This window comes from Myotis myotis, unplaced genomic scaffold, assembly GCF_014108235.1.
Source record: "Myotis myotis isolate mMyoMyo1 unplaced genomic scaffold, mMyoMyo1.p scaffold_m19_p_1, whole genome shotgun sequence".
NCBI classification, from domain to species: domain Eukaryota; kingdom Metazoa; phylum Chordata; class Mammalia; order Chiroptera; family Vespertilionidae; genus Myotis; species Myotis myotis.
Window position 1 is genome coordinate 829377 of NW_023416313.1, and position 10492 is coordinate 839868.

General features: G+C 64.7%; 1 protein-coding gene across 3 annotated transcripts; it reads left to right on the forward strand.

The window, feature by feature from the left end:
• Nucleotides 1–7753: 7753 nt before the first annotated feature.
• On the forward strand, nt 7754–10492 carry CUNH4orf48 (chromosome unknown C4orf48 homolog). 3 transcript variants are annotated; one of them, XM_036326933.1, is made up of 4 exons: nt 7754–8260; nt 8642–8784; nt 9423–9511; nt 10385–10492. In XM_036326933.1, the coding sequence occupies exons 1-4, from the start codon at nt 8169–8171 to the stop codon at nt 10448–10450; spliced, it is 390 nt and encodes a 129-aa protein (XP_036182826.1). In that variant the 5' UTR covers nt 7754–8168; the 3' UTR covers nt 10451–10492. The 3 variants fall into 3 exon arrangements, with proteins under 3 accessions (XP_036182826.1, XP_036182832.1, XP_036182838.1); XM_036326939.1 differs by lacking the exon at nt 7754–8260 and adding an exon at nt 8286–8444; XM_036326945.1 differs by lacking the exon at nt 7754–8260 and adding an exon at nt 8480–8525.

A 10492-nucleotide genomic window follows, 5' to 3' on the forward strand; every position in this document is an offset into this window, starting at 1 on the left:
AAGCAGTAGGTGGGGGCTCAGCATGTCCCCTGACATTTTCAGTGGAGCCCTGGTCAGCACCTGCGTGTGCAGACTGCCTGAGGCTGGGAAAGGCACAGGGCCAGGCAGGCACCCCTGGGGCACAGGGCTGGGCGGGCGCCACGCCAGCGCGGGGCACCGAGAGGAGGCCTCGAAGGCTCTTGCCTCGGCCGTGGGGTCTGTGGCCTGAAGACTCAGAGCTCACAGAGCAGAACCTAAAGACCCAGGAGCGCACTGCACTCCAGGGCACAGCTCACAATTCACAGTGGAGTGAAAATCCCCCAGACGCTGACGTCCAATAAAAGGTGCCACAAATGCAGCCTGGCCGTGTGGCTCAGAGGTTAGAGCATCGGCCTGCAGACGGAAGGGTCCCGGGCTCGACTCCGGCCAAGGGCACGGACCTCCGTTGCAGGCTCCTCCCCGGCCTGGGCCCTGGTCGGGCACCTGCAGGAGGCAACCCATGGATGTGTTTCTCTCAGGTGGATGTTTCGCTCTCTTTCCCTCCCTCCCACTCTCTCTAAAATCAATGGGAAAACATCCTCGGGTGAGAATTAGAAAAAAGTGACGGCAATGCAGAGCAGCAGCAGGTAGGACCGCAGTGGGGGGTGGTTCGTCCAGCTCTGGCCGGCACCCACTGGCCTCCCTGCTCCCGGCTGGTGGCCCTCAGGCTGCGCCCCTGACCTTCACCTTCGGGGCCACAGAGCTGCTGCCACTTCTCCCTGCGCTTGGCGTCTGGGACCCACACCCCGTCTCCCCGGCCCGAGGTCACCTTCACTGCTCCTCTCCCCCATCCCGGGTCCATCGGCGTCACGTGGGCTCCACCCGCCCATCCCAGCCCCCCTTCCCGGAGGCGGATGCAGGGGGAGCAGAGGGGTAGTGGGGGCCCTGACGCTGAGTGCGGGGCGGTGGGCCTGGGGCGCACCTGCTCTGGGAAGGGGTCTGGGCAAAGCCCAAGCCAGCGGGCAGCCGCCAACCAGCCTCTTCAGGGGTCAGGTGCCCCGACCCACCTGGTCCCTGAGGGCTTGAGCATGTGGAGGGGTGGAGGGCTCTAGGTGCTGGGGTGGGGGCGCCAGGGGGGTTCATGACCTGCGCTTCCTGGAGCCACTGAGTGGCCCCGCCAGCTCCCCCACTCCAACCTCCGGGCCCCACGGCTCTGAACTGAGCCTGCAGGGCCCGCACCGCCAATGCACCGTTTCTGACCGAATTCCCCCCCCCCCCGCCCCCCCAGACCCACCCTGCGCCACGCTCACCCCTCCTCCCTGGAGGCCCTGCCCCACCAGCGGCTCTCCTTTTCTTGCCCTTTGTGCCATCTTATCCCGGCCTGGCAGCCCCTGAGGCTGGCACCTCTGCCCATGCAGGCTGGTTCCCCGCTGCCGGAAGCCGGTCCATCCTTGCTGCTTGACACAGTCGCTGCAGGAAAGAAACATCTGCACAGCATATGTTTCAAGGGACCTGGCGTATATAGCATACTGTTCTTAATATGTTTGCTCCCCTTAGCGCTGTGTTTTAACCAAGGTCACCTCTCTGAGAAAGGTTGTTTCCCCAGGTAGGGATTTTTCCCTGAAGTCAGGGAGGGGATAAAACTCCTTAATTAAGTGCCAGGCGGGTAGTTAATCACTACAAACAATCATGCTTAAGCTACATAATCTTTACTCCCTGGAATGGAGATAAGAAACGCCCTAACCTTTGCAATAGAAATTGACAGGATTAAAATCAACTGGTATAAATACGGATGTAACAAGACAATAAACACCAGAACTTCGCTGGAGATCCAGACCAGAACTTGGCTGGAGATCCTGGCTAGAGATCCTGGCTAGGCTGCTGATCAACTGAACGCTGTCTCCGTGTCATTCCTTCTTCACCGACTCCGTCCCCACCTTTGGGGACCCCTGGACCTGCTGGGGTTGGACCCCAGCACCCCGCTCCCCTGGGTCCCTGCACGCAGCGTCCTGGCATCTGACCGAGCAGATACTGGCTCCCGCCTCCGGGGCGGCATCCCAGGGACACAACGCAGACCAAGGCTCTCACTGCACCACCAGCGGCAAGCCACAATCGGGCAGGTTGCCAGTGGGTTCGGTGACACCGCCCCCCCCCCATCATGACCACAGGAAATGTCTCCAGACTTTGTCAAATGTCCCTGAGGGCACCCCCCACCCCCCCAAGAGCTCTGGGTGCAACAGCAGTCAGGTGGGAAGTGAGAGTGAAAACGCAGTCAGGGAGGCGCTGGGGGCGCGGTGCCGGGACCAAACACGCCCCCCATGGCCACATATGAAGCCCTGGCCCCCGGCACTGACCGCGGACACAGCCCAGGTGTCCGTCTACAGGCGGATGGATAAGCAGACGCGGTCCATCCACGCAGCCCAGTGTTACTCAGCCTTAAAAGGGAAGGGGATGCGCCCGGCCGGTGTGGCTCAGGGGTTGAGCGTCGACCTATGAACTGGGAGGTCATGGTTCGACTCCCTATCAGGTTTTCGGGCTCGATCCCCAGTGGGGGGCGTGCAGGAGGCTGCAGATCAGTGATCCTCTCCCATCATCAATGTTTCTGTGTCCTCTCTGAAATCGATAAAAATATATTTAAGGGGGAGAAAAAGGAAGGAAATCCTGCCATAGGCTCCAAGCATGTCAAACTCAAAGGCTAACGCGGGCCAAATAAGGTGTACATGGATGTGGCCACAAAAAAACAAAGCTGCAATTTTCATAGAAACGGGTTTATTTCGATAGAGACGTGCTGAATGCAAAGGGCTGAGATAAAGGAGTCATCGTTCGCATACATTAATAGAACACCTTGATAAAATTATTACTTTTTCTTGAAGATGAACTTAGCAGACATTGTATAACTGCACAAATTAATAAGTGTCATGCAAATAAACCTATTTTCCTTGTTCTCTGAAAGCGAAATATTTCCTGTTGCGCACACCAAACAAGTCCGTCCAAGACTAATGACGTGGCCATCGCTGCTAGAATATTTGCTGCTGGTATTAGTGGAGAGAAATGGTGCGCCTGCGTGTAAGGCGCGTAAGGGAAATGAATGCAACACGATCATAGTAACCAGTCATTAGCGAATGGTGCAGTTCAGTGGTTCTCAACCTTCCTCACGCTGCGACCCTTTAATACAGTTCCTCATGCTGTGGTGACCCCCAACCATAAAATTATTTTCGTTGCTACTTCATCACTGTCATGTTGCTACTGCTATGAATCATAATGTAAATATCGGATATGCAGGATGTATTTTCATTGTTACAAATTGAACATCATTAAATAATAGTGATTAATCACAAAACAATATGTAATTATATGTGTGTTTTCCGATGGTCTTAGGCGACCCCTGTGAAAGGGTCGTTGGACCTCCAAAGGGTCGCGACCCACAGGTTGAGAACCGCTGGTGTAGTTTGTTAATAACTAGAGGCCTGGTGCACAAATTCATGCACAGGTTGGGTCCCTCAGAGTGGCCTGTCCCCAGCCTCCTAGCCCCGCCTGGCACCCTGCCTGGGTCTGGCACCGCCCCCTCACCTGTTCCTCCCTGAGGATCTATCGGGCACCCCCCACTCAGTGCCTGAGAGCCTGACAGCAGCCCCGCCCCCCACCTCCTCCGCTGGTCACTGTCTGCAGGCGATTGGCGGGGCAATCGCCCCTCCACCCCCACGTCACACCCACTTTGAGCCGCCAGCTCACCTGCTCCACATACGTACTTGGGCTCTGAGATTGGGCCGACTGGAGGCATGGTCCCCTCCGCAGGGGTGCGCGGTTGCGGGGAGGACTGGGGGGGTGGTCGGGGGGGCCGTGATCCCACTCTCCTCCAGCCCATCAGGGCGGCAGCACTTCCACTGCCGCCTGCTGCCAGCACGTGTCACTGACACCTGCCGTGTTCTGCGTTGGCCCCTGGTGGTCAGCACACGTCATAGCAAGGGGATGATTTGCATATTAGGCTTTAATGTTACAGGATTATGTGTAACAGGATATTGTAAAAATTATGAAATTTTTAAAAATATATTTTATTGATTTTTTACAGAGAGGAAGGGAGAGAGAGAGAGAGTTAGAAATACTGATGAGAGAGAAACATCGGTTAGCTGCCTCCTGCACATCTCCTACTGGGGATGTGGCCGCAACCCAGGTACATGCCCTTGACCGGAATCGAACCCGGGACCCTTCAGTCCGCAGGCCGATGCTCTATCCACTGAGCCAAACCGGTTTTGGCTGAAATTTTTATTAAAGTGTTTCTTCCATACCATTATATTGGCTGGGCTGCAATAATACTCATTGTGGGCCACACTTGGCCCGCGGGCCACGAGTTTGACATGCTTGGCCGTGGATGAACCGTGAGGACCCTGTGAAGTGAAATAAGTCAGACGCAGAGACGAACACTGTGCAGCCCCACTCCCACGAAGTAGCATAAGAGTCAGATCCAGCCAAAACCGGTTTGGCTCAGTGGATAGAGCGTCGGCCTGCGGACTGAAGGGTCCCGGGTTCGATTCCGGTCAAGGGCATGTACCTGGGTTGCGGGCACATCCCCTGTGGGAGATGTGTAGGAGGCAGCTGATCGATGTTTCTCTCTCATCAATGTTTCTGGCTCTCTATCTCTCTCCCTTCCTCTCTGTAAAAAAATCAATAAAATATATTAAAAAAAAAAAAAAAAGAGTCAGATCCAGAGACAGGAAGCAGCTGGTGGGTGCAGGGCTGGGGGAGGCGGAGGGGGCAGGGGGTTTAATGGGTCATGGAGCCTGGACCCTGGGGGGCAGCAAGTGGAGGGCAGTGAGGTAACTGAGAGCCAAGGCCTGGGCAGCATGGGCCAGGGGCGGTGGGACTGTGGACCAGGAGCGGTGGGCAGCGTGGACTAGTGGGCAGCATGGACTAGGGCCGTGGGCAGCATGGACTAGTTGGCAGTGTGGACTAGGGCCGTGGGCAGTGTGGACTAGTGGGCAGTGTGGGCTAGGGCCGTGGGCAGTGTGGACTAGCGGGCAGTGTGGACTAGCGGGCAGTGTGGACTAGCGGGCAGTGTGGACTAGGGCCGTGGGCAGTGTGGACTAGCGGGCTGTGTGGACTAGTGGGCAGTGTGGACTAGCGGGCAGTGTGGACTAGTGGGCAGTGTGGACTAGCGGGCAGTGTGGACTAGTGGGCAGTGTGGACTAGGGCCGTGGGCAGAGTGGACTAGCGGGCTGTGTGGACTAGGGCCGTGGGCAGTTTGGACTAGTGGGCAGTGTGGACTAGGGCCGTGGGCAGTGTGGACTAGCGGGCAGTGTGGACTAGGGCCGTGGGCAGTGTGGACTAGGGCCGTGGGCAGTGTGGACTAGGGCCGTGGGCAGCGTGGACTAGTGGGCAGTGTGGACTAGGGCTGTGGGCAGTGTGGACTAGTGGGCTGTGTGGACTAGGGCCGTGGGCAGTGTGGACTAGCGGGCAGTGTGGACTAGCGGGCAGTGTGGACTAGGGCCGTGGGCAGTGTGGACTAGCGGGCAGTGTGGACTAGGGCTCTGGGCAGTGTGGACTAGCGGGCTGTGTGGACTAGGGCCGTGGGCAGTGTGGACTAGCGGGCAGTGTGGACTAGGGCTCTGGGCAGTGTGGACTAGTGGGCTGTGTGGACTAGTGGGCAGTGTGGGCTAGGGCCGTGGGCAGTGTGGACTAGCGGGCAGTGTGGACTAGCGGGCAGTGTGGACTAGCGGGCAGTGTGGACTAGGGCCGTGGGCAGTGTGGACTAGCGGGCAGTGTGGACTAGGGCTCTGGGCAGTGTGGACTAGCGGGCTGTGTGGACTAGGGCCGTGGGCAGTGTGGACTAGCGGGCAGTGTGGACTAGGGCTCTGGGCAGTGTGGACTAGTGGGCAGTGTGGACTAGTGGGCAGTGTGGGCTAGGGCCGTGGGCAGTGTGGACTAGCGGGCAGTGTGGACTAGCGGGCAGTGTGGACTAGCGGGCAGTGTGGACTAGGGCCGTGGGCAGTGTGGACTAGCGGGCTGTGTGGACTAGTGGGCAGTGTGGACTAGCGGGCAGTGTGGACTAGTGGGCAGTGTGGACTAGCGGGCAGTGTGGACTAGTGGGCAGTGTGGACTAGGGCCGTGGGCAGTGTGGACTAGCGGGCTGTGTGGACTAGGGCCGTGGGCAGTGTGGACTAGCGGGCAGTGTGGACTAGGGCCGTGGGCAGTGTGGACTAGCGGGCAGTGTGGACTAGGGCCGTGGGCAGTGTGGACTAGGGCCGTGGGCAGTGTGGACTAGGGCCGTGGGCAGCGTGGACTAGTGGGCAGTGTGGACTAGGGCTGTGGGCAGTGTGGACTAGTGGGCTGTGTGGACTAGGGCCGTGGGCAGTGTGGACTAGCGGGCAGTGTGGACTAGCGGGCAGTGTGGACTAGGGCAGTGGGCAGTGTGGACTAGCGGGCAGTGTGGACTAGGGCTCTGGGCAGTGTGGACTAGCGGGCTGTGTGGACTAGGGCCGTGGGCAGTGTGGACTAGCGGGCAGTGTGGACTAGGGCTCTGGGCAGTGTGGACTAGTGGGCTGTGTGGACTAGGGCCGTGGGCAGTGTGGACTAGTGGGCAGTGTGGACTAGCGGGCAGTGTGGACTAGGTCCGTGGGCAGTGTGGACTAGCGGGCTGTGTGGACTAGGGCCGTGGGCAGAGTGGACTAGCGGGCTGTGTGGACTAGGGCCGTGGGCAGTGTAGACTAGCGGGCTGTGTGGGCTAGGGCCGTGGGCAGTGTGGACTAGCGGGCTGTGTGGGCTAGGGCCGTGGGCAGTGTGGACTAGCGGGCTGTGTGGGCTAGGGCCGTGGGCAGTGTGGACTAGGGCTGTGGGCAGTGTGGGCTAGGGCCGTGGGCAGTGTGGACTAGGGCCGTGGGCAGCGTGGGACATGGGACGGTGGGCGGGAGTGGTGGGTTCTGTGGCCCCCTTGGCTCTGGGATGGAGAGGATCTCTAGGGCTGGTGGGTCTGGCCGCCCCCGATGGGACAGCTGCAGACAGAGCCACTGAGGTTTGGGGGGGCGGCAGACGGAGGTTGACGTCAGGTTTGGACTCGCTGAGTGGGAAGTCCCTTCCCCAAGCGGAGCTCGATGGCGATGGCGGGACCTGGGGGCCTGGAGCCCGCGGCTGGAGGCCGCTGCTGCCACCCCGTGGGGAGGGCTGGCCCCTGGGGGCTGGGGAGATGAGGGAAAGGGACAGCAGAGGGAGGGGAGAGGGGCTCACAGGTCTGTGTTGTTTGGAGGGGATGCGGGCGGGGAGAGGGGACCCCGTTCTCAGGGCCCCGAGATTCGCCGACTGGCGGCCTGGTCCCCTCCGCAGGGGCGCGCGGTTGCGGGGAGCGCAGGTTGGGGGGTCCGAGGTTGTGCGCGGCGGCGGGAGGGTCAGGCCAGGCCTGGGAGGGGATGGGGTGGGGGAGGCTGTCCCCGCGCTCACGGGGCGGGGGCGCGTGTGGGGGGCGGGGGCGACCGGAGCGGCCGCCAGCTGGGGTCCCGGCGCACATCCCCCGCCGCCCGGTGCGGGCTCGGGACCTAGAAGCGCGTCAGGGACCCCAGCCACCGCCCTGCTCCCGCGTTCTGGGCGCCCCCGCCCGGCCCGGCTGCAGCAGGAGCGGCGTGGAGGTCACGGGCCGCGAGTCCGCACCCTCCCCCTCCCCCCGTGCCCGCGGGACCGCTGATCCGAGAGCCAGGGCGGCGGCGGGGCCGGGCGCTGCCCCCCCACCCGGCGCCCCCCCCACCCGGCGCTGCCCCCCCACCCGGCGCCCCCCCACTCCCCGGCGCAGCAGGACGGGGCTGGGGCGCCTCCCGGGGTAGCGGCTTCGGTGGCGGCCTGGGCGCCCTGCTGGGCTCAGTGGCGACCCGTGGACGCCCAGTGGGTCCCCCGAACTCCCAGGCCAGACACGCTCATCGGCTTTCTCTTTAAGGCAACGACTTCGTGTTCAAGGGGAGCGAGGGGAACAGAGACCCCCGGACCCCGCCCTCCGAGGGCACACTGTTGGGGGGCGGCCAAGAGGTGTCGGCACCGGGAGGGGGGAAGGCGGGCCAGACGGGTCGGGCCGGGCCGGCGGAGTCGGGGCCGAGAGGTGGCTGCGCGGGCCCGGGTCGTTTCTGGACCGGGTCTCCCGGGACAGCCCCCGATTGGCCGCCACCAGCCGGGGATCGGCCCAGGGACACCAGGCCCCCGGACGGCCCGGCTCCTCCGCTTCGCTCCCTCGGGCGATGGCTCTGCTGGTCCCTCTCAGACGCCGCCTCCTCCAGGCAGCCCTCCTGACTTCACCCTGGACCAGACGGTGCTCCAGGCTCAGCCCGGGGTGGGGCTCCCAGAATCCCTGAGCCTCTCTGGTCCCTTTAAATCTGCGGGTTCCGAGGCCTCCGGTTTCCATGACGACGGGTTGGGACTGGGGGGGGGACCCCGGGCGAGGTCGGGGAGCGCATGCGCCGAACGCACTGCGTCTCCCCCTGTCGCCGGCGCTGCGTTCGCGGGTCCCGACCGCGGTGAGGGCGGTGGCTCGGGGGCCGCGGGGCGGGGTGTCCGAGGGAGGGGGTTCGGGCTGGTGTGCGCAGGCTGAGGTCGGGGTGAGGGGGCGCGGCGGGGGGCGCGGGGCGGGGGCTCGAGGGTCCCGGGAGGAGTGGGGGGCGCGGCGGGGCGGGGGGAGGGGCGAGGCGGGCGCGAGGACCCTCCTGCGCTGCAGGCCCCGCTCCCTCCGCTCGGCCATGGCGCCCCCGTCGCCGTGCAGCCCCCCGAGGCCGCTGCTGCTGCTGCTGCTGCTGGGCGCGGCGCTGCTGGGCGCCCAGGCCCGCGCCGAGCCCGCCGGGAGCGCCGTCCCCGCGCAGAGTACGTGCCGCGGGCCCGCCCCGGTCCCCGACCCGCCCCGGTCCCCGCCCCGGTCCCCGCCCCCGCCCCGGTCCCCGTCCCCGTCCCGGTCCCCGCCCCGGTCCCGGTCCCCGTCCCAGTCCCCGTCCCCGCCCCGGTCCCTGTCCCGGTCCCGGTCCCCGCCCCCGTCCCCGTCCCGGTCCCTGTCCCGGTCCCCGTCCCCGCCCCGGTCCCCGACCCGCCCCGGTCCCCGTCCCCGTCCTGGTCCCAGTCCCCGTCCCCGCCCCGGTCCCCGTCCCCGTCCCGGTCCCCGTCCCAGTCCCCGTCCCCGCCCCGGTCCCCGTCCCCGTCCCGGTCCCCGCCCCAGTCCCGGTCCCCGCCCCGGTCCCCGTCCCCGCCCCGGTCCCCGTCCCCGTCCCGGTCCCCGTCCCAGTCCCCGTCCCCGCCCCGGTCCCGGTCCCCGCCCCGGTCCCCGTCCCCGCCCGGGTCCCTGTCCCCATCCCTGTCCCGGTCCTGCGTGCGGGAGGCCGCCTCTCTTTGTTCCCGGCGTCCCCGCGCCCCGCCTCCCTGGCCGCCCCTCGGTGGGGGTGGGGGGTAGGGGGTGGGGGTGGGAGGCCGCGGGGATGGAGCAGGGCCCCCAGCTCACCCGCGCCCCGCAGGCCGCCCGTGCGTGGACTGCCACGCGTTCGAGTTCATGCAGCGCGCCCTGCAGGACCTGCGGAAGACGGCCTACAGCCTAGACGCGCGGGTGAGGGTCCCCGTTCAGCTCCAGCCACCGGGGCGCACCGGTCCAGCACCCCCACCCCACCCCACCCCACCCCTCCCCACCCCTCCCAGCCCAGCCTTCCCCTGGCGGTGGAGAGGAGACTGCGGCGGGGTGTGTGTGTGTGTGTGTGTGTGTGTGTGTGTGTGTGTGTGGAGGGGCCCCTTGGGGGCGGAGTGCCGGGAGGGTGGGTGGCCTGGGAGGGAGGGTGGTGCACAGGCTGCCTGGGTCCAGGAGGCAGGGCGACCCCCAAGTGTGGAATGAGCAGGGAGCCCCCAGCCTTCCCGCCCCAGAGAGCCCGTGTGACGGACCCACCCGTCCTGGGGCAGAGGGGTTCCCAGAAGCAGGAAGGAGGGGAGGCCCAGCCCCCAGGTGAGGGGCCTGAGGGGCCTTTAGAGGATGGGGAGGGCCCGGCAGGGGCTGGAAGAGTTGGAGAAGCAGGAAGAAGTGCCCTCCGTCCCAGCCAGCCAGTGTGGCTCAGGGGTTGAGGGTCGACCTATGAACCGCGAGGTCAGGATATGCTGGGGTTCAGGCAGCACCCCCCCCACCCCCCCACCCCCGTGGGGCACAGCAGGCAGCCCATCAGGGATTCTCTCACCATCGATGTTTCTCTCTCCCTCCCTGGAGGGGTGTGGGTGTGAAGAGCCCCCAGGCAGACGGTGCAGGGGGAGCGAGGAGGGGCGGGAGGGACTCGAGGGAGTGGGGCAGCAGCAGAGGGTCCCTGCAGGAAGTGGGGTGCAGACCGTCAGCCCCCCCCCCCAGAGGAACGGTCACTGGGCTTGGAAGAAGCCAGGAGGTGGAGCACCCCTGGGCTGGGGGCGGGTGACTCTCACCCTGATGGTCCCTGTTCCTTTGCAGACAGAGACCCTCCTGCTGCAGGCGGAGCGCCGGGCCCTGTGTGCCTGCTGGCCCGCGGGGCGCTAGGACCGCCAGTCTGCCCTCGTCAATAAACACCCAACCCAGCTG

Coding starts and splice junctions, on each gene's coding strand:
- CUNH4orf48 (XM_036326933.1), top strand. CDS start 8,169: ATGGCTCTGCTGGTCCCTCTCAGACGCCGCCTCCTCCAGGCAGCCCTC. Junction 8,785..9,422: donor GAGCGCCGTCCCCGCGCAGA/GTACGTGCCGCG, acceptor CGCGCCCCGCAG/GCCGCCCGTGCGTGGACTGC. Junction 9,512..10,384: donor CCTACAGCCTAGACGCGCGG/GTGAGGGTCCCC, acceptor GTTCCTTTGCAG/ACAGAGACCCTCCTGCTGCA.